Raw genomic sequence first — 27,924 nt, 5'->3', positions numbered from 1 at the left:
AACCACGTGGGAAGGGAAATTGCAGTCTCTAAAGAAGAAGGCTCAACCTCCTCGCGGGAGCACGAGGTGGCGCCAATGCAGTCATCAATGTCTCAGCATGCTCCTGCCCCATTGAACTCACCTCTACCTACCTCGACACTGTCCTATCCCTCCTAGTCCAGGAACTCCCCACATACGTTCGAGACACCACCCACACCCTCCACCTCCTCCAAGACTTCCTTTTCCCCGGCCCCCAATGCCTCATCTTCACCATGGATATCCAATCCCTCTACACCTCCATCCTCCATGACCAGGGCCTCCAAGCCCTCCGTTTTTTCCTCTCCAGACGTCTCCAACAGTACCCCTCCACTGACACACTCATTCGTTTGGCCGAACTGGTCCTCCCCCTTAACAATTTCTCCTTTGAATCCTCCCACTTCCTCCAGACCAAAGGGGTAGCCATGGGCACACGTATGGGCCCCAGCTATGCCTGTCTCTTTGTTGGCTACGTAGAGCAGTTGATCTCCCGTAACTACACCAGCACCACTCCCCACCTCTTCCTCCGCGACATTGATGACTGCATTGGCGCCACCTCGTGCTCCCGCGAGGAGGTTGAGCAATTCATCAACTTCACCAACACATTCCACCCTGACCTTAAATTTACCTGGACCATCTCTGACACCTCCCTCCCCTTCCTGGACCTCTCCACCTCCATTAATGACGACCGACTTGACACCGACATCTTTTACAAACCCACCGACTCCCACAGCTACCTGGATTACACCTCTTCCCACCCTACCTCCTGCAAAAATACCATCCCGTATTCCCAATTCCTCCGCCTCCGCCGTATCTGCTCCCAGGAGGACCAATTCCACCACAGAACACACCAGATGGCCTCCTTCTTTAGAGACCGCAATTTCCCTTCCCACGTGGTTAAAGATGCACTCCAACGCATCTCGTCTACATCTCGCACCTCCGCCCTCAGACTCCACCCCTCCAATCGTAACAAGGACAGAACGCCCCTGGTGCTCACCTTCCACCCTACCAATCTTCGCATAAACCAAATCATCCGCCGACATTTCTGTCACCTCCAAACAGACCCCACCACCAGGGGATATATTTCCCTCCCCACCCCTTTCCACCTTCCGCAAAGACCGTTCCCTCCATGACTACCTGGTCAGGTCCACGCCCCCCTACGACCCACCCTCCCATCCTGGCACTTTCCCCTGCCACCGCAGGAACTGTAAAACCTGCGCCCACACCTCCTCCCTCACTTCTATCAAAGGCCCTAAAGGAGCCTTCCACATCCATCAAAGTTTTACTTGCACATCCACTAATATCATTTATTGTATCCGTTGCTCCCGATGCGGTCTCCTCTACATTGGGGAGACTGGGCGCCTCCTAGCAGAGCGCTTTAGGGAACATCTCCGGGACACCCGCACCAATCAACCACACCGCCCCGTGGCCCAACATTTCAACTCCCCCACCCACTCTGCCGAGAACATGGAGGTCCTGGGCCTCCTTCACCGCCCTTCCCTCACCACCAGACGCTTGGAGGAAGAACGCCTCATCTTCCGCCTCGGAACACTTCAACCCCAGGGCATCAATGTGGACTTCAACAGTTTCCTCATTTCCCCTTCCCCCACCTCACCCTAGTTCTAAACTTCCAGCTCAGCACTGTCCCCATGACTTGTCCGGACTTGTCCTACCTGCCTATCTCCTTTTCCGGAGAAAGTGAGGTCTGCAGATGCTGGAGATCAGAGCTGAAAATGTGTTGCTGAAAATTTCCTTTTCCACCTATCCACTCCACCCTCTTCTCCCTGACCTATCACCTTCATCCCCTCCCCCACTCACCCATTGTACTCTATGCTACTTTCTCCCCACCCCCACCCTCCTCTAGCTTATCTCTCCACGCTCCAGGCTCTCTGCCTTTATTCCTGATGAAGGGCTTTTGCCCGAAACGTTGATTTCGAAGCTCCTTGGATGCTGCCTGAACTGCTGTGCTCTTCCAGCACCACTAATCCACAATAACTTTTATAGGGCATAGGGATGGGTATATGAACAGGAAGGTTTGAGGAATATGAACCACGTGCTGGAAAATGGCACTAGATTAATTTAGGATATCTGGTCAGCATGGATCAATTGGACCAAAGGGTCTGTTTCCGTGTTGTACTGCTTTATGAATCCTGATAATATTTCTCCACAACAATTGCCAGTTCATTTGTTCACAAGATGTGGGCATTGCTGGCAAGGCTAATATTCACATTCCGTCTCTATTTGTTCATTGAGAAAGCGGTGACATGCCATCTTCTAAAAGTATGGCCATCTACATAGATTAAATACTTTTGCAACAGCTTTGATGCAACTAAGTGACTTCCTAGGCCATTTAAAAACTAGATACATGGAAAGGATGGTAAGTTACCTTCCCCAAAAGATAGCTGTGAACCATCTGGGTTGATTCATGGCATAATTCTAGTTCTTTATTCCCAGTTTTCTTTAATTAACTAGAACTAAATGCAATGATCCAATTTGAATTCATGCCTCTGTTGTTACTTCAGGCGTCTGGATGAATCAACCTGGTGCCAAAACACACGCTACCTGTTGAATGTATAAAAATATGCATAGACCCAATGGCCCTGATTTTCCCTTCAGAGTCAAAAAGTCATACTTCTAACACTGATCCAACAGGGGGAAAAAAAATCCATTTTTATACATTGATCAGTTCTATGTACAATTTACAGTTTTGTGGATAGCAGTCTCCTGCTCTGAAACAGTGGAGGCCACTTCAAGAATCAGTAGAGAGAATCAGCAAAGATTCAGCAACCACATCTCAGTCAGCTAGTAATAAGTGCACCAGATTAAAACATCCCACAGCCAATTTGATAGCTACCAAGGAAAGGCAAGTACTGAAGGTCAGCTGTGGGGGGTTAACGTGTCACGTGGATGTGGGTTATGACAAAAGGCAGATTGAGATATCGAATTGGGGGTGAGCAGAGGTCAGGGCAATGGGGATTGTTGAAGTGGAGGTCTCTGGAAGGAATTGGGAAGGGTGTTGCTAGCAGGTTATTGTGGTGGTTGTGAATTTATGTGGTGTTGTTAAGTGGGGGGGGCAGAATGTTAGGTTACGGCAGGAGCAGGCAAGGGTGGGGGGGTGGTGGGGTGCACTGTTGATGTGTAGAGGCAGACGGTTGAGATCAGATCTGGTGACTGGAGCAGTGTTGTCCAAAATTGAAGGTGGGTGTGTGGGTGGGGGAACAGGCATTTAAAAAAAGGGAAGTGGCAAGCTTAATGGGACAGGTAGGGGTTTTCAGTCCCGTGAGATTTAATTGGGTGGGGGTGGAATGGGGAGGAGCTGGGAATGAAAAGGTTAGATGGTATATAACAGGGAATGCGGTCAATGGTAAGTCAGCTTTCAATTTAATAGCTAACTATGAGTTACAGCAGGTTATTAAACACCATCTTTTCATGGAAAACTATTAAATTTAAGTGAACTGAAACCTAAAAGAAAATTTCAGAAGTTGAGAGATTTTTTTTAAATAAACAAAAATGAAGATTCCACATGCAGGAAAATTGCCCAGAAGTAATTTCAACCCTGGGCAATTCTTGCAGTCAGCTGGCTTTAGGATTTCTGCATGGTCCCAGCGAACAACCAATTGCAAAATTAGGTGTTCGGCCTTTGAAATGTTTGCGCTATTAAGTTGAAAGTAGCGGACAACCAGCAATCCGCATTCATGAACATCAACCAGCCACTAAACGCCACAATCAGCTGTCTCCAGTAGCTATATGCACAGATGATAAGAACCACAAATTCGACTAGGACAACATAATAATAGGATAAGCTAAACAGAGCACAGCCAGAGGATTTCTAGAAGCATGGCACACATCCACGGACTCCCATCAGTAAACACATTGATTTAGACTCAATATACCGACCACTGCAACCAGCAACCGGAAACAGCGGGAAGAAAACCAAATAAATTCCAACCAACAGTACAGCAGCACTTCACAGGAGGCTCCACAGCACACAGGATGGCCTAGATAGAGGGTGAAACATCTGCAAACCAACTTCCCAGCTCAGCGAACATACCCATAACAATTGCAACCCAGCACATGAGCTACAAATCTTTACACAGACCTTGAGTTGAAAATATTGCTTCGCTTTCGCATTGTAACACAATACCTGATCAACAGGCATTCAACTGTATCCAAGTCTGTTCACATTCAAACACATCGTCTGAAAGCTAGTTTTGCAACAAAAAACATTTCCAAAAGAGACAAAAATAAATGATTTTACGTCAGACCATTTTCTTTGACTAATTTTCTTCCTTTTACAAAATCGTGACCTGATATAGGTAATGACAATACAAAAAGAATGCTCAGTATGGTTTGTGTTTCCAGACCTATAGTTATGATTGTGAACAGGCTGACATACAGGAATAGACGTAAAGGCTTAATAAAACCCAATAAAAGCAGATAGTGAAAAAATATTGAAATACATGAAAACACATTACAATTAAAACAAAAGCATTCAAAACACTTTTGGAAGATGAAACCAAAGGCAAACATTCACAAATTTTCCTTTTGCCACAAGATGATTCTACCTCCTTAAACAAAATAAAATTAATCAAGTCTTATTCATCCATTAAGCATGATGGACATGAAAGGAAGCAATCTTGTTGGCAAAAAATATCTGAATGCTAGGGAGCAGACTTTATCCCAAGCAGATCAGTGGAAATGTGCCATTGTGGTGGTGAATCATTCAGATAGAAAGAATCCGAGAATTGAACTGTGATTTGTTTGGAGTGAATTGATGTTAGCCAGAGTAATGCTGGCTGCTAAAGTCTGTCTTGGAGTCTCTACACTAAAGGAATGGGGAAAGAAATTTCTATTTTTGCTTCTGTTCCAGAGTGTGTGCACATCTGTGTATGTTATGACCAAGTCCAGGATGATGAATAAATTCAGCAAGTATATAAAAAGGACACGCCTTCTTCAATTTAATTTGAATGCAGGTAAAGTTGTAAGGAAACAAGACAACCAGACTTTAAGTAAACAAAGAAAAAGTTCAGTCTACTTTTAAAACTCAGTTTAAAAAAATTCTAAAAGTAAAGCTTGTGTCCGAAGCCCATGACGTACTCACATTTGCATACTGGCATGCAAGCAAAAGAATTTACAGATTTTTGGGGTGGGGGGGGGGGGGGGGGGGTGGAGAAGGGGGAGAGTGGAATGTAAAAGCGAAAGTACATAAGCTTTGGCACTTGAAGTCTGTTTTAGTTTTAAATTCGTCATCTCTTTGATGTACTAAAACTTATAACAGATGGGGTCAGAGCTTGACAAGAAATGTTTGGTGAGATGCAGCTATTCTATCCCACAGGCCCTTTTAATATCTGTTTGGTACAGAAAGGCAGTTACAAGCTTATAATGTTAGTTCTTCCCAGGTGGTGGTTTGAACAGCTGGCTATTGGCACAAAATTGAGGCAATCCACATTAAAGGGATTTTGATTCTCCCCCACATTCCCATTATCAAAGCTTTCAAGATACCATCAAAACAGAAGTGGTACTCAGCATTCCTTTTGGCATAATAGGTTTGTTCAGGTTTCTTTCACACTGGATATTAGTTCATGTGTACTGTGTGTACTTCCCTTATGGAAATACAGTCCATCCCTCAGCAATGTTGTTTTGTCATCCATTTTGTATCCTGGTTCATTTAAAAGTTGTCGTCTTTTAAGTAAAATATTGGTACATCTATAACATCAAGGGTCTGTGTGTGCATACTGTTGACTTTTCAATTGATGTGAAAAGGCCATGCATTGTGATAATGAACATTCATTTACAGGATGTGAATTCAGGATTTATTGCCCAGAGGGCAGTGAAGAATCAACTATGCTGCGAAGTGTCTGGAGTCATGGTCATCACAGAGTCACGTACATTAGGGATATTTAAGCAACTCTTGGATAGGCAATGAATGATAGTAAAACAAAAGGTATGTAGTTAGTTTGATCTTAGTGTAGGATAAAAGGTCGGCACAACATTGAGGGCCGAAGGGCCTGTACTGTACTGTTCTATGTTCTAAATTCCACCAGCACAGGTTTTGAACCTGGGTCCTCAGAACACTACCTGAATCTCTGGATTAATAGTCGAGCAATAATACCATTCACTATTGTCTCCCCTGTGATGGTATTTAGAGTCATAGAGATGTGCAGCATGGAAACAGACCCTTCGGTCCAACTCGTCCATGCAAACCAGATATCCCAACCCAATCTAGTCCCATTTACCAGCACCCAGCCCATACCTCTCCAAACCCTTCCTATTCATATACCCATTCAAATGCCTTACAAATGCTGCAATTGTACCAGCCTCCATCGCTTCCTCTGGCAGCTCATCCCACACACGCACCACCCTCTAGGTGAAAGATTTGCCCCTTAGGTCCCTGTTATATCTTTCCCCTCTCACCCTAAACCTATGCCCTCCAGTTCTGGACTCCCCCACCCCAGGGAAAGGACTTTCTCCATTTATCTTATCCACGCCCCTTCATGATTATATATACCCAAAACTTTGACTTCTCTACCTCCTGATCCTGTCTGGCTTGCTGTATTCTTCCAGCAACCTGTTTGTCTGGGTTGCCATATTTGAAGTCCAGCATGCACCATTTCCAACCTGGCAAGCCAAGAATTGCACCTCACAGGTAAGACCACAAATGGAGTACTGCATGCAGTTTTGATGGCATGTCAATAGAAAGGATATTATTAAACTAGGAAGAGCGTGGAAAAGATTTATCTGGGAATGGGTCCAACCAAGTGAATTTCTGAGTGAGAGAAAAGTATGAGGTAAAAGCAATGGAACCACTTGCTGGCTGCTATGACCATAGGTTTATTTGGACTGTGAATGAAGATGGGAACAAATGGTCATCCTTATCTGTTTAAAAGTGTGGTGCTGGAAAACCACAGGTCAGGCGGCATCCGAGGAGGAGAGTCGACGTTTCGGGCATAAGCCCTTCATCAGGAATGTTCATCACAAATTCCTGATGAAGGGCCTGTGCCTGAAATATCGACTCTCCTGCTCCTCAGATGCTGCCTGACCTGCTGTGCTTTTCCAGCACCACACTTTTCGACTCTGACTCTCAAGCATCTGCAGTCCTTACTTCCTCCTAATCATTTTCTGTCTAGTGTGACAGCTTCTGATTTTGGAAAAATGAACATGAACATCACCTGGAAAAAAAAGCTACAAAAGCTGAAAATGAGCTGAGAATTTGAAAACATTGAAATAATCAATGAGTAAAAAATAAATGAAGATTCAAGTTGATGTGGATAACCTGAATTGCATTACCACTGCAACAATAATAACATACAATTTGCAGCAAGTCTCAATTCAGTATATTATCCATTTCTGATATGGACAATGGCAAGGCCAAAGTATTTGCTCTAAGTCAGAGAACAGTTGATAGCAGGAAATGAAGTAAGTCATGCACAAACACTGTAACCCACTTCCCCTTAGATCAATGTAATCTGATATACATAAAACAGATATGAACAAGTCACATTTATATCTAAAGCAGTGGTACGTTCAAGCTTCCAAATGGTGACTTTGAAAGAAGAAATATGTTGGATCTTTAAAGGGTCTTCTGAATCACAGGGGAGAAAAGAAGTGGGCTATCTGTGAGGCTGTGCTGTCAGTGCTGTTGGTCTCCATGCTTCTGACAAGCTGAGCATTAATAAGGCCATGTCTGGAGGAGAGCGCACAAGCTTGGAGGTCTGATTACCTGCTCTCAGATGGAGCAGAGCAAGAGCTGCTGTCAGTGGAAGGTCAAGCTGTTTATTGCAAATTGCAGCACTGAACAAAAGCCTGCTATTTGATAGTAGCATCAATTTCAGGCTTCTCTCCAAAATGGTCTCATGATGATCTGTTTGACTCTCTCATGCAGAATAGTGATTTTCCCAGCCTGTACTCACAAGTGCGCTGGCTGATCATTTAACAATTTGCCCCTTTCATGCAATTTTACAATTAAATAAAGAATCTATTTTATTTTCCATGCTGTTAATTTTTCGACATTGAGATATTCAGGAGAAAGTGGGAAAATTGACAAATCAGGAAGTGTCTGCGTGGGTTTCCTCTGGGTGCTCCTGTTTTCTCCCACAGTCCAAAAATGTGCAGGTTAAGTGAATAGGCCATGCTAAATTGCCCATATAGTGTCAGGTGAAGGGGTAAATGTAGGGTAATGGGTCTGGGTGTGTTGCTCTTCAGAGGGTCGGTGTGGACTTGTTGGGCTGAAGGGCCTGCTTCCACACTGTAGGGAATTTAATCTAACCTTGAGGGTTATGACAGCAGAAATTTCACTAACAAACACTATGTTGAGAATAACAAATTCAGTAGAGACAAAACTGGGACTTGGGACTCTCCTGGTCAGTTGAATCAGAGAAAAAAAACAATTATTTTTCATTTCTTTCTCTCTTCAAGACGGCTGAACGGAATAGTCTGAGACTTCAAATTCCATGCACTCTCACTATTCTTTAGTGCTCCAAGTTCTACAGTTCTCGGTAGCAGCCCAAAATTTGGTGGGTCAGCCGCAGAAGCTTACCTTAGGGAAAGGTCAATCAGTCGGATGGTGTTCTAATCAATAGGTATCACTGGACTATGTCTTAAGCACTTTTTAAAAAGGGGTGCATATGTGTGTTCTGTAACTCAGCAGATGAACTGAACTGGTTACACAGCACATCTGTCTGAAGGTCCAAGTTAAAACTGATTCAGACCACTAGATGTGTGATGTACCATTTGTCAGCAAAAAGAAAGAAGTGTTGTCATCATAGGAGGTGTGCTGTGTAAATATACAGTTAAGTGGATGCTCAGAAAGATGCAAGGAATCAGCACATGTAACAATATGAACAGACGGGCCTGAGATCAAGGTTCAGAGATAAAATCCAGAGATAAGCCTCTTTCCAGAGAAAACAGCAGTTGGCCAAAGGAATTAATGATCCGACCGATGTGATACACGGCACATTTGTGATGTGTGCCAGTAGTCAAACTGGGCGGCACGGTGGCACAGTGGTTAGCACTGCTGCCTCACAGCGCCTGAGACCCGGGTTCAATTCCCGCCTCAGGCGACTGACTGTGTGGAGTTTGCACGTTCTCCCTGTGTCTGCGTGGGTTTCCTCCGGGTGCTCCGGTTTCCTCCCACAGTCCAAAGATGTGCAGGTCAGGTGAATTGGCCATGCTAAATTGCCCGTAGCGTTAGGTAAGGGGTAAATGTAGGGGCATGGGTGGGTTGCGCTTTGGCGGGTCGGTGTGGACTTGTTGGGCGAAGGGCCTGTTTCCATGCTGTAATGTAATCTAATCTAATTAATCAGGACATTGGTGACTGTAATCATGTATGAGTAAGCTGGAGATGTAGCAATGTTTTGTAGTGTCTCTTGTTTCAATTAAGAATTTGGTATATCCACTAGGATATTGCCTTGGGTTACTGATAGCCATATTAATCCTGACAAAGCAGGAAAAATAGGAATAAAAGCCTTCACAGTAAAGAGAACTTAACCAGGAAAATAATTAAAATGGAGATCATGACAAGACTTTACACAGTGGATAAGAAGGATGTGGAATGCTCCATCACAATTGCACACTTGGAACAAAGGCTATGAAGCCTCTAAAAGACAACTGAATGTGAGTGAAAAATATTAAAGTATGGAAAACTGGTGAAGAATGGAATTAAAAACTGGGTGACGTGCTTGAGAAAAAAAAGTTACATAAACTTATAGGGCAATAGGGAGGGTGGGGATAAAAAAAGTGTTTGAATCTTCGTTACCTGCGACATGTAATGATTTCAGACCCAATATGCAATTCAATACACATTACTATGTCATGACACATTCTGGAGAAAAATGGGAATCAGGTATTCCATTGACATTACAAGTCCTAAAGCTCTAAGCAAATTTTAATTCATACACCTAATTTTATAGCCCACAGTTAAGATGGTAATTGAATAGAGAGAAAGCACTCCCATCTAAATCACTATGGCTATCTATCACGATGACAGGTATGGCTGTCCCATCTAAAATGCGAAAGGCTTTAAACTGAAGAAGATTAAAGCAATTTTTGTAAACTACACTTACCCAAAGTGTTTGTGCACAGTAAGCTTAAAAGCTACAAAATATTCTGATTATGTAAATAGACCTTTATTTGATTCTTACCCCAACAAGCAAAGTCAATTCCTGGAGGGATTGTTTCAAAAAAATTGCATTGCACAGCCACATTGATGGTCTCCTGGTAAACTTACATTAACAAACAGCCTATGAGGTGCAAGTGTATTTTTGCAACAATGATACTTCCAGTTTAGTTTTAATTCTATGTTAACAAAGACAAGATAACGCTTTTATTTTTTTTTAAAGTTCAGGTAATCTTTATTGCGACCCAACTTTGTTACAGCTACAATCCCCCCCCAGCAAAAAAGCATTGAGAGTGTAGCTTTTTCTTTTAAACAGCTCAAGGTCCAAGTGGACACACTCCCCCCACCCCCCACTTTCTTTACTAGTGGTCAGCACCAAGCTGTCCCTTTGTAATTGGATCCTTGGTACAGCCTTAACCTATATTGCATCACTCAGCAGTTTCAACCCATACCCTGTAAGGATAACACTTTTATTGTGACATAGGCCATCAGGATAAATATAGCACACTCACTATTTAGTGAACATTTGGTAAATAGTGCCTCTTAAAAGGGGCAGGAAAAGACAAAAACAGAAATTGAAGAAACTCAGCAGGTCTGGTAAAGTACATGGAGAGAAAGTAGAGTCAACGTTTTGGGTCCAGTGATCCTTTTTCAGAACTGAGTTCTGTTAAGGACAAAAATAAGTTTCATTAAAATAAAACCTTTGGATGTATTGATTTCCAAACAATGGTCTAAGTTCATTGCAGGTATGACAATTTAGAATACAGGTCGTTCCACTATAATGCATGTTTCATTAATGCAAGTTAGCAGTAATGTCATTGACAAATTGGGGACACTGTTTCTAAAGCCTGAACTTTTAAAACGTGTGTTGACTATAACGCAATTACATCGCCAACACTTTAATCACTGTTTCTAACCCTTATGACCTGATGAAGGAGTGGCGCTCTGAAAGCTATTGTGCTTTCAATTAAACCTGTTGGACTATAACCTGGTGTTGTGTGATATTTAACTTTGTACACCCCAGTCCAACATAGGCATCTCCAAATTGTTTCTAAAGTGCAATTTTTCCATAATGCGGTGTTGCACAAAAACCCAACTATCGCATTATAGAAGAACTACCTATAGATTTATAATTTAAATCAATGTGCAATTTGAAAACAATACAGGGTGTGAATCAGTAATCATGGGAACCTTGTACACAGATAACTGTAGTTACAATGAGCTCAGATAAGCACCTAAGGAGTTCCTAATTTCCTCAAAATAATATAATTCCTTTAATTGTTAAAACAATTGAACTTTTCCCAAGACATTGTATTGGGTTTATTCCCAGAGGATATGCTGAAAATAAAATGGATAATTTGTCTGCAGTGCTGGTCAATTAGAGAACAAATCACAATTCAACTGTGATCAGAGATTGATGTGGGTATCCCAAATTTTTGCCTTGTTTTCCCAACTCTCCTGTTGAATCTTCACATGTAACAGCCACTTGGCAAGAAAGCAAACAGGAAACCGGTTTTCAGATTTGTGCAAATACCTCCTTTTAAAATCAAGCAAATAGAAGCATATTGGTGTCCTGCACATTCAACATCCCACATGCCCCAAAGGTGTAGTGATGAGGGTATTACGTCAAATGCACTGATCAATAGAAGGTGGCTGGTACAATAGTTAAGCATATATTATTTTCACTTCTGTATCTGAATACAGCCCTGATGGATGATAGACTCTCCATTCAGCTTAAAATTTATATGGTGTTTGGACAGTTTAAACATTGGCTTTATTAACTACACAGCAAAACAGTACCTACATTGAGGTTAAATGGGAAAATGCATCCAAGATGATCAAGAAAATGTTAGATTTTTGAAATGAGTCATTTCAATGAAGTGAAATGTCACATGGTGCTTACCAGCTTTGTCAATCACCACAGAGAAAGCTTGGCTGTATCCAGCTGGAGCACGTGCAGTTTCCATTCCTAACAGTATAATCCCTCAACGAGCAAGTGGAATTTCACCCTCCCCCAAAATGCAACACTAACAAGTCACTAATACTGAAGCATCATCCCAGATAATAAAAAATAGGCAGTGCAAAAGTTTGATAAACTCAAAAACTCAGTCAAGCAGTAATGTGTGTTTGCCTTGTAGTACTTGGAATGAAATGCAAAAAATGGAACTGTTAGAAAGAGGATTACTGTAATAGCTTGATTTAATATCCTCTGCACGTTGAAATAGGCAAATGTGTTTTCTAATAACGATAGGATGGCTTTTGTTTTAAAAAAAATACAAATCATAGTCTGTAGTCTGTCCTAATCCATTTTTGCATTCCATTTCATTAGACTGAACAAGCTGGACTTGGAGAAACTTGAGATTTTCTTATTAGTTCGAAGGAATTTACATTATTCCTCTTCCTTGCAAACGCTTGGAACTGGGTCATGTTTGCTATAAATTCTACAACTTTCTCATATTTCGTAGGCTTCCACAGATTGTGTAGTACAGTACATGAGGGGAAACCATTCACATTGGTGACTTACAAATATTTATTTATACAGACATGATTCTTCTTTGTTATTTACTTCCATTAGTTGCAATTACCTGTAAAAATAAACAGGTTCTGGTGTGGAGCACCTAATGGATTAGCAGTTTAGTTGGTCAATCTCCCTTTCCTTCACGTGCAGTGGAGAAAAAAATAACTGAGGGCACGAAGAACATTTATGCGAGAATAAAAATAAGGATTGTGAATGTCCTCTCAAACCACATTTCCTGCCTCTTCTCAATGTTCCTGGCAATGCAAGCACCAATGAATGCAAACAATGATTTAAGGGCATTGGAATTCAATAAGTCTCTCTAAATACTTAACAAGTTAAAAGCTCTCTGTTCAAATGTGGGCATGGAGTTTGCTTAAGTCTCTCTAAATACTTAAGCAAACTCCAGGTCTGCATTTAAACAGAAAACTTTCAAGGTGTTAGGTCAGCTTAATTCTTCAATTTTCACACAACAAACGTTATGCTAACTACCATCTGATTTGCCCCCTCATGTCTCTTAAATAGCAGAGTGAGAACTTTGCAAATTAAAACAGTTTCTCAATCAAAGCTACTTTTAAATATTATAATTAGCCCATCTGCAAAGCACGGTGGCCCAGTGGTTAGCACTACCACCTCACTGCACCCTCTGGCAACTGAGTGGAGTGGAGTGTGCACCCTCTCGCTGTGTTTGCGTGGGTTTCTTCCCACATTCTATAAAATGTGCAGGCTGGGTGGATTGGCAGGGCTAAACTTCCCATGGTGTTCAGGGGCATGCTGGCTAGGTCGACTGGCCATGGAAAATGCAGGGTGGGTCTGGGTGGAAGGATCAGTGTGTCCTGATGGGCCAAATGGCCTACTTCCATGCCATAGGAATTCTATGATTCTAAGGCTAACTGGTCCTGAAAACTGGTCATTCTTTTGTGCTTTTATTTCCTTAATTATTAAAATATTAGGGAGAGATCTTAAAATATTACTCAATAAGAAAACACATTTGGATATATTTGATTTTCTATCTGTTGAGGACTTCAGAATAATCGTGAACAGGCAAAGGAATTACTGTTGGCGTTCAGGTAACACGAGTTGAAAGGTCTGTGCTTGGTTATCCAAATCTGGCCATTTTTGGACAGCTCCATTTTACACCAGACTGTCTTACTGAAAACCAGATGTGTGGCAATGTCAACTAGGAAGCAGTTAACAGCAATAGCACAATCTGGACGATCAGATTACTGCTATCTAACCCTTCGGAGCTTAGCACTCAGGGTCGCCTCGTCTCATTTTTGTGACTTTTTAATTTGTTTTTGTTGGGATATAAAAGCCAAGCTGGTTTTATGACCTTCGGTTGCTCATTGCAACTGGTCTTTCAACTGTTACATTGAACCTTAAGAGAGAGCTTTCTGATTAAAACACTCCAAGCTTCCTTAAGCCAGCTTCAAAACACTCCCTGGAATATTGATCATCATATTATGGATAGATCGATAATTGAATTTCAGTTATTAAGTCTTTATGTTGCATTAATACCTAACCCAGGATCACCCAAATTCTATAATCTTCTCAGCATCTGCAGGTTAATCTGATGCATTGTATAACTCTTCAAAAAATTCACCAAGTCCAATTGCAACATTTAAAAGGCACCTGCATGGGTATATGAATAAAAAGGGTTTGGAGGGAAATGGAAGCCGGCCATTTGGCCACAATGACCAATGACCCTTCCACCCAGACCCACCCTGCATCTTCCATGGCTAGTCAACCTAACCTGCACGTTTCTGGACACCATGGGAAAGTTAGCATTTCCAATTGGGTTGGGATATCTGGTTGGCACGGACGAGTTGGACCTAAGAGTCTGTTTCTGTGCTGCACATCTTGATGACTCTATGACTCTAAGTCATGCCATTTCCAAACTGCCAACTGAAGAGCTGTTGGTCTTTCAATCGCAATGACTCTCAGATTGGCTTAATTATACTCTTGGCTCCATACATGATGAGTTTGTTCCCAGCAAAATAATGACTCTGTCCCATCCGAGTTGTTCCCCAGTATGATTCTGACATTTGCTACTTTAAGTCTGAAGGTTACACAAAAGATCTTTAATTGTTATACTGTACCACCTGGTTATAGCCATTTATTGCCAGACTTCACTGAACCACTTAAACACTATTTCCAAACCATTGATTTTGTTCCACACTTTTGGAAGTGCGGTGAATGGCAGATGCTGCTGCAGAGATGTCTTTGCGTCAATCGGTACAAGAGGAGGCCAGTAAGTATAGTTCTGTCAGAGTGTGGGAAAAACCAGGAGATTACACAACTGCATTGGGCAAGTGAGTAGCTGCAACAAACCTCACAGCTTTTCTGCTCCTGGCTGCTCGGCTAGCAAAGGCAGATTGGAATATAAAAATGTTTTTAGCACAAAATATACGGATATTAAAAAGGAATTGAGGTTAAGATCAGTAAATATTGAGGAAAGGGGAAGAGTGGGTAGTTGGTGAGCTGGGATGGGTTTCACTCCTGTGTTTGAAGATTCCCTTTTTAATCACAAAAGGAGCAGATGTAGGCCATTTGGCTCATCAATTGCCCTGCCATACAATTAGATCATGACTAATTGCTATCCCTCAACTCCATTTTCCTACCTTTTCCCCAAAACTTTTGATTCCTTTATTGATTAAAAAGCTGCCTTTTTCAGCTTTGAATATGCTTTGAACCTCAGCCTCGACAGCCCTCTTGAGATTTCCAAAGATTCATGATCCTCAGAAGAGATTCCTCCTCATCTGACTTAAATAGGAGATTATACCCTCATGTCCTCGACACACCTAAAAAAGGGAAAATACCTTAACTTTTCACCACTCCTTTTCTCAGAGGCACTACCCCCACCTTGAGCCTTTTGTTGAGTTCAAAGACCTGACTACATATTTTAAATGGTCAAGGAGAAAGTGAGGACTGCAGATGCTGGAGATCAGAGCTGAAAATGGTGTTGCTGGAAAAGCGCAGCAGGTCAGGCAGCATCCAAGGAACAGGAGAATCGACATTTCGGGCATAAGCCCTTCTTCAGGAATGAGGAAAGTGTGTCCAGCAGGCTAAGATAAAAGGTAGGGAGGAGGGACTTGGGGGAGGGGCGTTGGAAATGCGATAGGTGGAAGGAGGTCAAGGTGAGGGTGATAGGCCGGAGTGGGGTGGGGGCGGAGAGGTCAGGAAGGAGATTGCAGGTTAAGAAGGCGGTGCTAAATTCGAGGGATTTGACTGAGACAAGGTGGGGGGAGGGGAAATGAGGAAACTTCCGCCTAGGAACCCTCCAACCACAAGGGATGAACTCAGATTTCTCCAGTTTCCTCATTTCCCCTCCCCCCACCTTGTCTCAGTCAAATCCCTCGAACTCAGCACCGCCTTCTTAACCTGCAATCTCCTTCCTGACCTCTCCGCCCCCACCCTACTCTGGCCTATCACCCTCACCTTGACCTCCTTCCACCTATCGCATTTCCAACGCCCCTCCCCCAAATTCCTCCTCCCTACCTTTTATCTTAGCCTGCTGGACACACTTTCCTCATTCCTGAAGAAGGGCTTATGCCCAAAACGTCGATTCTCCTGTTCCTTGGATGCTGCCTGACCTGCTGCGCTTTTCCAGCAACACATTTTCAGCTACATATTTTAAATGGTTTGTTAAAGAAGATTAAATTTATTCTTACTGATGATTTTTAAAAAATGGTCAGGAATAAAGTGCCTAGAATACCAGAGTCTAAACATTGGATTTCAGACTGAGGGAATGCAACCACTGGCACCATTTATATTTTCCCCAGCCCCAGTTGTCTGCTCTGGAAGGTTCAGACACAGGGTGTGGACTTGGATTACAGCAGTTAGATCCAGTTAAATGCCATAATTACAGTCAGCTACTGTAATTATGGCATTCATGCAGCGTCAAGAACCAGTTAAATGCTCTTCATTTCAACTCATGAAACTGAAACTACATTGGGGAATCAAGTAAAATCAATATACATAGTGAATGTGAAGGAGCTAAATGCATTGATAAACTTGAAGCAATTCAGCGATCATAATTTCAACTGTGGGAGAAAGTCAATCTACCAATATATCTTCAATGTTTGAAAAGCAAAAACAAATTGTTTTCAGAAACGATTATCAATGCTGATAATAGAACTTAAGTGTGGCAAACTGCGCTTATAGTGCACATTGCACTTTTCTGGGTTTGAGATCAAAATATATCTAACAGCTTACACATGTTTTGGTTGTTTACTCCTTGAGATTCTGGGGCTTGTACCTGGCATGCCAACCCCAGGCTGGTGGGGGTGGTGAAAGAGGGAGCTGATTATTGCATTTGAAAAGATGGAGGAAGATTGGCTTCACCATGTCTTCTGTCACCTGCGAATATAAAGAGCTTAGCTGATGTCTACATGTTGTAGATTTTTATACATAATCTATTGTTATTTGTTACTCTATAATACACAAATGGTAATAATTATAAATAACGTTACTATGTTGCTTTGGTTTTATTAGCTTGGAGTATCCTGTTCATTTTGAATTGTTAAAATGGGTGGTCGCATCAGGAAATAATCCATGAGGCACCACTCTACTGGTTTCTGCTTTCCTTTGGTCGAAACAGCACACTATTACAGGACCATATTGAAACGCAAAAAGTAATCATGAGCTTCTCTTTTTCCACTAAAAATTGTGTCCTTAAACACATCCTCCCAGCTCTTCCATCCTCACCTCAAAAAGTGGGGTACAGGATCTCTTCCACACTATTGAGACCATTTAGTTACCTATTTCTCCCATTTCCTTCTTCTCCCTTTGCTCTTCAGGTCAAAGCACCCCTCTGGTTTCCCCTACTCAAATCATGAACTTGCAGGTTTCTCTCGTTTCCACCTCAGATAGGTGGGAAGGAAGATAGACAGGTAGATGACAGCAAGAGGGTGGAGCCAAGTACGAGGGTTAGGGTCAGGTCAAAAAGGAGGAGCCGAGCTCTGACTTAACCTACCTGTCCATCTTCCTTCCCATCTATCTGCTCTAAACTTCTGACCGACCTACCACAATCACCTATCTTCTCCCACCTATCATCATCCCATCTACCATTCCCCTTATTCCAACACCCCCATTCATTTCTCAGCCAACTTCCCCCTCTCCAATCCTGAAGAAGGTTATGCCCAAAATGTCGATTCTCTTGCTCCTCAGATGTTGCCTGAAGTGCTGTGCTTTTTCCAGTGCCACACTTCATCGACTCCATTCTTATCTACCCAGTCAGATTCACCATCAGAAAGTGGCCAGGGGAAGAGTTGGATCGGCGACCTTTAAATTGTGCTATGTAAATGCAGGCTGTTGCTGTTTGCTCAACTCATTCTTCCAAAACAAAAAAAAATTGCAAAATTGAATTCAATATAGCCATGACATGGAGGTGCTGGTGTTGGACTGGGGTGCACAAGATCAAAAGTCACATGACACCAGGTTATAGTCAAACAGGTTTACTTAAAATCACAAGCTTTCAAAGTGCTGTCCCCTTTGTCACTTCACCCAATGAAGGGGCAGTGTTTTGAAAACTTGCAATTTCAAATAAGCCTGTTGGACTATAATCTGGTGTCATGTGACTTTTGACCTCAAGTTCAAGATGGGGGAAGAGAATGTTAGGGAATATTATTAATTCATATGATTCTCTGATTGCTAGCTCTACTTTTGGTTTCAATAAAGAGGAAAAAAAACTTCTAGGCTTGAAGATTGTTAGAACTGGTAAATTTCCAGTTATTAGGATTGATGAAAAAGTGGGACTAGCTCTGATCAGAAAAGCAAGGGGATTGAGGAAGGTGTTCCAAATCATGATGAGAAGCTGTCATGGAATTGCCAGTGAGAAATCGTTCCCATTGACAGATGTGTCACAAACCAGGCGACATTAATTCATGGTGAAGGTAAAAGAACGAAAAGGTTTCTTGAGGAAAAACTCCTTTATGTAGTGAGTGCTTAAGGCATGCAATGCATTGTTGGAAATAGTGAAGTGGCAGATTCAATTATGGCTTTCAAAAAGAAAGTGGATAACTATCTGAAGAGAAAAGATTTACACAAAAACTGGGAAGAAATGTTTAAAAATCATACATCATCAGGATATAGTCCAACAGGTTTATTTGAAAGTATTGAATTTCAGAGCATTGCTCCTTCATCAGGTAACTAGTCGGTCAGGATCATAAGACACAGAATTTATAGCAATCGGTCAGTGTCATGCAATTAAAATGATATTGAATAAACCTAGATTGCTGTTAAGTCTATCATCTTTTAGTATGGGTTGCAGGTTTCGGTTCATTAATATGTAAATCCCAGAAATTTTTATAAATCACATTCCCGAGATAATGTATGGTTTTATAAAAAAAGTGACATCTCAGCTCAGACAATGTATTAAAGATGTGAGGCTAGAGGCTGTCTGTTTCCCAAACTTGAGTCAGGCTGGTTCTATTTCCAAAGAAGGAATTTATAAAATGTTATATAGACTGACTGCCTGGAAGTTGTGCTTTTTGAGCAAAAATAGAAAAAATCAAAAAGCACACAATACGGCATTATGGCTCAGTGGTTAGCACTGCTGCCTCACAGTGCCAAGGACCCCGGTTCGATTCCAGCCTCGGGGGACTGTGTGGAGTTTGCACATTCTCCCTGTGTCTGCTTGGGTTTCATCCAGATGCTCCAGTTTCTTCCCACAATCCAAAAGTGTGCCGGTTAGGTGAATTGGTTATATTAAATTTCCCATAGTGTTCAGGGATGTGTAGGTTAGGTCCATTAGGTAGGGGTAAATGTAGAGTAATAGAATGGGGTGGGGGGGCGGGGGGGTTATGGGTTACTCTTCGGAGGGTCAGTGTGGATTTGTTGGGCCGAATAGCCTGTTTCTGCACTCGGGATTTTAAATTCTAAAATTCAAATAAACCTGTTCAACTATAACCTGGTGTTGTATGATTTTTAACTTTGTCCACCCCAGTTCAACATTGGCACCTTCACATCAGGACAAGAACGCGACAGTGAGACTAGAGAATCATAATGTACCTCTCCTCACAACCAGGACTACATCACCTCCCTTTAAACAAGGAATGGTACACTGGAGTTTAATTGGTTGGTCCCACCTGGAAAGATTTGGTCATGTAGAGTTGGAGGGTGACAGTGATCTTGATAGCCACTACAGGAATGGTGTTTGCCAAGATACAAGCCTATAGATTCCTATTTTCTTAACTCAGTTATTGCTCCTGAGCAAGGCCAACAAGGTTAGGGCCAACTATTTGGTAGCATTAACTTTTCACCTATTTACTTCTTCAAAGCAACACTGGCAGCTTTGCTCACTACCATTCACTTCCCTCTTTATACTTTTACCATCCATTCTCCCCTTCTCACATTCAACAGCCAGAATTGTCTTGTTACTACCCCTCAACCAGCCTCACTGCTAATTTTGAAGATTGGGTTGCACTCAGTGCTATTGACAGGATTATAGTCTTTGAGTCCTGGACAGGAACACATGCAATAATAGGAATAGAGCAGTTGGAAATGTCACATTCTTTGGCATTAACACAACGATTAACACAAAACGTATTATAGAGACACACACACCCCCCGACATTTCACTAAATGTAACTGGAGCATACCATGCAACTGAGAGGGCATTGAATATATTGTAATGTACACAGTGACCACACTGGTCAGTGTGAACCGCAGTTAGTGCATAATGTTTCTGAAATAATTGGGGCATAATTTTATTTTTAAAGGCAGGTGTTCTTGGTTTAAGAATCAAAAGATACATTTTTTTTCTTTGTTACTACCCAGTGATTTCACTTTAAAAATTCATGTATGAGGAATTGGAGGTGAAACTTGATTAGGCTCGTTTGTAATAGCCGTCAATGCATGGCAGCCTACGAACACGTCAAAAACCTGTTTGCTTCAGTGAATTACTGGAATCAACATGAATCTTTAGCACAAACTGGATATTAGAAAGCATTTCAAATATTCACTGAAGATCTTTATCAAGTAGGTCAATATGACAAAATAACACTAACATAGCATCAAGCCCACTTGCTGAAAAAACATTATAAATCGATGGCATGCAGCGCAACCTTTAGTAATTGTTTTGATAGGTAGTCTGAGATAGACACCAAATTACTTCATAACTACTGGGAGACTGAAGAGATTCTGAAATCAAAAACTAACTAAACAGCAGAATATGAACCACATAATACAATTTTACATACTGCATTAGATCAATAAGTAGTCTCCTCCACAAGGATCAAAGCTTGACTGCCACTCTCTAAATTGGATAGATCCAAAAACAAATCGAACAGTTCTAGACTGGCCATCATTGAGATACTGAGGGCAGTAACTGCAAAATCATACCCACCTCAGTTTTTAAACTGATGGCTCTCCTTCAAATGAAGGGGACCAATTCTAGTCCAGTGGGAAATGTAGAGGGACATGCCTGGAGCAGAACCAGGCATGCCCTGACATCCCCCCCAAAAATCAATTCAACCTGATGAAGCCATAACACATGCATGCCATACAGCAGAAGCAGTGTGGGACAGACAGACAGATCCTAAAACCAACAGGTCAGATCAAAATCCTGCTGACCTGGTATATACAGTTATGAATGGTGATGGACAGTTAACAAAAGGAGGGTCTGCAAATAACACTTTCTCAATTATGCCAGAGCCAAGAATATGACTATCAGCCCCGACGACCTCCTGGCTGTATTGCTGAAGTCTTCTGATCTAGTAATAACCAAGCCTCTAGCTAAACTGTTCCTTTACAGCTGCAACAGCAGCATCTACCTGCCAAAGTATGCCTTGCCCACAAAAACTGGGAAAATCCAATCTGGTCAAACACTAAACTATGAGTATACTCTTGATAATCAAGATGGAAGGTGTCGCCTACACTACAAACAGCATTTACTCAGCAACAAACTGTCAACCATTGTTCAAGCTGAGTTTCCCCATAGCACCTCAGCTCCAAACCTCATTATACTCCTGGCCTGAGTGTGTTTGCATTTGATGGAGTATGGTAACAAGCAAACCCAAAGTTGGAACCAATGAGAATCACAGATATACGGCTCTAATACTTAAGTATTATACGTACTGAGCACCAGGGAAGACTGTCTTAGTTATTGGAGGCCAATCATCTGTGTAGAAGTTACTCAGGGAAATGTCTTGGCCCAACTACTGTCAGCTACTTCCATCAATGACCTTCCCTCCATTCCAAAGTCAGAAATAGAAGATGTTTGATGTTCAGTTCAGAGCTGCTCAGACAATGATGTGTAACATGCGGCATTCATGCTTGGGCTGATAAGTACAGGTAGTTCTTAGGCCATACCAGATACGATGAAATGACCATGTCCACCGAGAGCAGGTCTGATCAGTTCCCCTCCCATGTCACCAATGACCTAGGGGTTACCATTGAACAGAAACTTTAACTTGACATCCACATCAATATATAACTACACAAACAGGTCGGAGGTTGGATATTCTAATGGTTACTAACTTACAGGAGAAAGTGAGGACTGCAAATACTGAAGATCAGTATTGAAAAGTGTGGTGCTGCAAAAGCACAGCAGGTCAGGTAGCGTCCGAGGAGGAGAATTAGCGGTTCGGGCATAAGCACTTCATCAGGAATGTGTGCATGTGTTGGGGGGTAGGTGAGGGGAGATAAATAGGAAGCAGTTGGGGCTTGGGGGAAGGTAGCTTGGAAGTAGATAGAGAGATGCGGGCGGGTGGCACTGGTGATAGGTCGGAGCAGAGAGTGGAGTGCATAGGTGGGAAGGAAGATGAGCAGGTGGGACAGTTCAAGAGAGCGGTGCTGAGTTGGAGGGCTGGATCTGAGATAAGGTGGTGAGAGGGGAGATGAAGAATCTGGTGAAATCAACATTGATACCATGTTTTTGGAGGGTTCCAAGGGGAAGATGAGGCGTTCTTCCTCCTGGCATCAGGTGGCTGGGATTTGGCAGTGAAGGTGTCCCAGGATTTGAATGTTGTTGGGGAGTGGTTGGCCACAGGGATGTTTGGTGCATGCCCCAGAGATGCTCCCTGAAACGTTCCGCGAATTGGCGCCCTGAAGTGTAGAGGAGATCACATCAAGAGCAACATCGAGAAATGGGACACACACACACTAAACAGCCCTATCATCCTGCAGCCAACCACTTCAACTCTCTCCCACTCCACCAAGGATTTGCAAGTCCTGGGCCTCCTTCACCGCCAAATCCTAGCCACCCAGCACCTGGAGAAGAATGCCTCATCTTCCACCTTAGAACCCTCCAACCACATGGCATTAACGTTGATTTCATCAGTTTCTTCATCTCCCCTCCCCCTATCTTACCCCAGATCCAGCCCTCCAAAATTGGCACCACCCTCTTGAACTGTCCCACCTGTCCATCTTCTTTCCTACCTACCCACTCCACCCTATCACCATCACCCCCATCTGCATCTACCTATTGCCTTTCCAGCCTCCTTCCCCACCCACACGCCTCACATTCCTGATGAAGTACTTATGCCCGAAATGCCAATTCTCCTGCTATATGGATGCTGCCTGACCTGCTGTGCTTTTCCACACTTATTAACTTATATCCTGACTACCCAAAGACTTTCCACAAGGCACAAGAGTGTATTCCACTTCCACTTGCCTGGATAAATGCAGCTCCAATAACATTTAGCAAGTTCAGGGGTAAGATGCCCAACATACTATTTGTTCACAGGAATTAGTTGTTACATTTATTGCTCTTCCTAACTGTTCTTGTGACAGTGATGGTGAACTGGAGTTTTTCCACATGCAGTCTTTGGGATATGGAAACACTTGGAGTGAGTTAGTAATAAGAGTAATTAGGAAATAGCAGTGGAGACTTGAGCTCCCGAACTAACCAAGCCCTCAGCTAATCTGTTCTAGCCCAGTTACAACACTGGCATCTACCTGACAATGTGGAAAATTGACCAGGTACGCCCTGTGTACAAGACGTCAAACAAATCCAACCTGGCCAGTTATCATCTTAAGAGTTTATGCTCCAAAATGATTGAAGGAGTCAACCACCATACTATCAAGCAGCACTTGCAAAGGAATAACCTGATCACTAGCACTTGCAGAACCCAAACTGAGTGTCAATCAGTTCCTCACCTCATTAAAGTTGAAGAGTGTGGCGCTGCAAAAGCACAGCCAGTCAGGCAGCATTGAAAGAGCAGGAGAATTGACATTTCAAGCGTAAGCCCTTCATTAGGAATGAGACTTGTGGCCCAAAAGGGCTGAGAGATAAATGGGAGGGAGTTGGGAGTTAGCTGAGAATGCAATAGGTAGATGAAGGTGGAGGGTGAAGGCGATAGGTCGGAGAGGAGGGTGGAGTGGATTGGTGGGAAGGAAGATGGATAGGTAGGACAGTTCAATAGGGCTGTGCCGAGTTGGAAGATTCGATCTGGTATAAGATGGGGGAGGGGACCTCATTACAACCTTGATCCAAATGTGGACAAAAACAGCTGAACTCCAACTGGTGAGGAGAGAGTGACTGTCCTTGATGCCAAGCTAGCATTTAACAAAATATGGCACTAAGGAGCTCTAGAGTCATAAAGAGGTACAGCTCGGAAACAGACCCTTCGGTCCAACCTGTCCATGCCGACCAGATATCCCAACCCAATCTAGTCCCACCTGCCAGCACCTGGCCCATATCCCTCCAAATCCTTCCTATTCATATACCCATCCAAATCCCTCTCAAATGTTGCAATTGCACCAGCCTCCACCACTCCCTCTGGCAGCTCATTCCATACACGCACCACCCTCTGTCTGAAAAAGTTGCCCCTTAGGTCCCTTTTATATCTTTCCCCTCTCACCCTAAACCTATGCCCTCTAGTTCTGGACTCCCCGACCCCAGGGAAAAGACTTTGCCTATTTACCCTATCCATCCCCTCATAGCTATCTTAGATAAGGTCAACCATCACATCACCCACTATCCCCAAAGAAAATACTACATGAGTTCCTTCAGCTGCTTCATCAATGTTCTTCCCTCCATCAAAAAAGGTCAGAACTGGGGATATTGTGGATGACTGCACAATGTTCACCACCTTTCATGACTTCTCCTTAACTACTGAAATAGTCCGTCCTCAAATACAGCAAGATCTGGGCAATCTCCAAGCTTAATAAGGGGCATTCATACCACACAAATGCTGGGCAGTAACCATTTCCAACAAGAGAGAACTTGACAATTATCCTTGACATCCAATGGAATGACCATGGCTGAATCTTCCACCATCCAATATCCTAAGGGCTTAGCATTGACCAGTTCTACTGGACCAGCCACATACATAAAATGGCGATGAGTGCTGATCAGAGGCTAGGAGTTCGGACAGGAGTAATTTACATCCTGTTTCCTAGTCAAGAATGTAATAGAAAACTCTGCTTTGCTGGAGAAGTGCAGCTCCAACAACACAAGAAACTTGAGATAATCTGGGACAAAGTAACCCACTTAACTTGCGAATCCAATCAATTCACCTTCAACATCACCCCCTTCATGATCAACACAGAGTAGCAGCACTGGGTATTATCTATAAATGCACTGCATCAATTCTCGGCATGATCAACACCCGAACTATCACCTTAAATATTTATTCCTTCCATTGTTGTCGCTTTGCAGCAACTTGCTGAGTCTCCTTTGACTATAGCTTACAATTATGCAACATCAACCTTGAAAAAGGGCAATGGATGCACGTGAACACAATAACCTGCACGTTCGCAATCAAGTTACAAACTCATTACTCATTCACGGGGTGGTGTCACTGGTTAGGCCAGCATTTATTGTCCATTCCTAATTGCCCAGAGGGCAGTTAAGATCAACCACATTGCTGTGGGTCTGGAGTCACATGTAGACCAGACCAGGTAAGGATGGCAGATTCCTTCCCTAAAGGACATTTGTGAACCTTTCCTGACTTAGAAATAGATTGCCCTTCCTTTATCATAACTGGATCAAAAACCTGGAACTCCATAACTAACTTCATTGTAGGATACAGTACTTTCAACAATGGATTGCTGTAGTAAAACAGATAATTCACGATCACCTTCTCAACGACAAATAGGAATAAGCAGAAAGTATTGGTCTGGGCGGTATATCCCATGAATGAACAAAAATAAAATATCAAATACATTTCTCTACTAAAAGAGAACTTGTTAGAAGAGCCTAAAAATGGCTTAAAATGCCTTCTATAATTGTTCCTTGAAAATACCATACATTTTACTGGAGGATAATCCCTACCTCTGAGCCAAGAGGCTAGATCCCAACTGTTCAGAGACGTGTCATAACATGTCTGAATAGGTTAATTAGGACATATAATAGCTTTCTTCTGCTTCTCCCAGATATCTATTGACAGGCAATGAACAATACTTTTCCACAAAGTGACAGCTCCCAATTGCATTTCAATCTAATGTTCAAATTGATCAAGTGTCAGTTTGTCAATTAGTATGTTAGATTAATGTATGAATTACCCCTAAATTAGATATACAGCTAAAATATTCCAGGAACCACTGTCACTCATTTCTGCAGCACAGAGATAATGCTATCTAATGGTGTTTGATATGAAACACTTAAGCACAGAATGTTTCAGTTTAGAGACATCTCTAAATAATAAGGGCCTGGTTTCTTTAAAGCATTGATGCCCTGGTAATCATGAGATTACACAAACATTTTGTTTGGCATTCATTAAACAATAGTAACAACAGAAAGTTAATTATTTTTTGTATTAGAATTTAAAGAGAAAAGGATCGTTGTACATTATATGCTACAGATGAATAAACATGAACAGGACCCTGCTTACCTACCACCTCTGTCCAAAAGAAAAATAATCCCTTCAAATGGCCTGCCAGAGGAAGTGATGGAGGCTGGTACATTTGCAGCATTTAAAAGGCATCTAGATGGGTATATGATTAGAAGTGTTTGGATGGATATGGGCCAAGGCCTGGCAAATGGGATTAGATTAGTTTAGGATATCTGGTCAGCCTGGAGGAGTTGGCCTGAACGGTCTGTTTCCGTGCTGTACATCTCCATGGTTTAGTAGGCGAGGGCTGTTTTCCCTGGAAAATCGGAGGCTGAGGGGTAACCTTATAGAGGTTCATAAAATCAGGAGGGGCATGGATAGGGTAAATAGAGCAAGTCTTTTCCCTGGGGTGGGGGAGTCCAGAATTAGAGGGCACAGGTTTAGGGTGTGGGGGGAAAGATATAAAAGGGACCGAAGGAGCAACTTTTTCACACAGGGTGGTACGTGTATGGAATGAGGATGTGGTGGAGGCCGGTACAATTTAAAAGGTATCTGGATGGGTATATGAATAGGAAGGGTTTAGAGGAATATGGGCTAAGTGCTGGCAACTGGGACTAGATTAGGTTGGAATATCTGGTCGGCATGGACAAGTTTGAACGAAGGGCCTGTTTTCGTGCTGTACATCTTTATGACTCTAACTTGTTTGAAAAATGAACCACACTAAAAAAAAGCCCAAACATTAAGGAAATAAGACATTACACCAAATATTAAAAGATGTAAATTCATGCTTCCTGGATTGTTGCCCGGATGATGAAAACAAAACATTTCTATTTTAGTATTTTTTTTCCCTGAGTGAGAGTTATATTTTATTTTAAATTAAGTTCAGCATGGCATAAGATGAGAGGGTGAAATTTCACCTGTTGGTAGTTTAATTGGGAAAAAGAAACTTGTGTATAAAAATAAACTGTTTTATTCACAACAACTTCTCAGTGAAATGATCGTGGCACAGAAGGAATTTCCCTGCCCCTCAGCTCAATTTAGCTCATCCTGACTGGCATCATCATTGCTGAAGTTCTTCCAGCACTGGCCAGTAACCTAATTACACTCACTATGTATTTCTGTGCATCCACTGAGAGATTCTGGACATGTTTCCAACAGCTCCCCAGAAGGAACTGATAGCAAAAGATATGCAGGATGATGGCCACGTTCAGACCATTGGTTATGTGTGGCCATCAGGTCCATTAGGGAGCAGATCTTCCATGTGATTCTAGGGTTCTGCCACTAGTTACCACATTAAAAAAATCACAACACCAGGTTATAGTCCAACAAGTTTATTTGGAAGCATGAGCTTTCGTAGTGCTGCTCTTTCATCAGGTCATCAATTACCTGATGAAGGAGCAGCACTCCAAAACAGAGTGCTTCCAAATAAATCTGTTGGACTATAACCTGGTGTTCCGTGATTTTTTTTAAACTTTGGCCACCCTCGACATCATGGCTACCTACCATGTCATTATCTCTACTTTTCTTGCTGTAACAGTGTGTAAGTTGAAGCCTTGCTTCCT

At 42.4% G+C, this 27,924-nt stretch overlaps 1 protein-coding gene across 6 annotated transcripts in view; it reads right to left on the bottom strand.

The window, feature by feature from the left end:
* LOC122563251 (alpha-1,3-mannosyl-glycoprotein 4-beta-N-acetylglucosaminyltransferase C-like) overlaps window positions 1–27,924 on the bottom strand; it is a 170,210-nt gene that overhangs the window by 79,772 nt on the left and 62,514 nt on the right. Inside the window, exon 2 of one of the 6 annotated variants that reach the window (XM_087973637.1) lies at window positions 16,903–17,003. The exons of 3 other annotated variants lie outside the window; for them this stretch is intronic. In XM_087973637.1, coding sequence (XP_087829763.1) covers window positions 16,903–16,991 — 89 coding nt within the window. In that variant the 5' untranslated portion in view covers window positions 16,992–17,003. Of the gene's footprint in view, window positions 1–16,859; window positions 17,004–27,924 lie in introns of those variants that run through there. 2 more of the 6 variants (XM_087973639.1, XM_087973638.1) reach the window with 2 other exon arrangements.

The sequence above is a fragment of the Chiloscyllium plagiosum genome, unplaced genomic scaffold, assembly GCF_037043375.1.
Source record: "Chiloscyllium plagiosum isolate Xiang-an unplaced genomic scaffold, Cpla_swu_hap1 HiC_scaffold_26, whole genome shotgun sequence".
In the NCBI taxonomy this organism is placed as follows: domain Eukaryota; kingdom Metazoa; phylum Chordata; class Chondrichthyes; order Orectolobiformes; family Hemiscylliidae; genus Chiloscyllium; species Chiloscyllium plagiosum.
The sequence above is the reverse complement of the archived record's forward strand: the minus strand, read 5'-3'. Positions and strand labels throughout refer to the sequence as shown.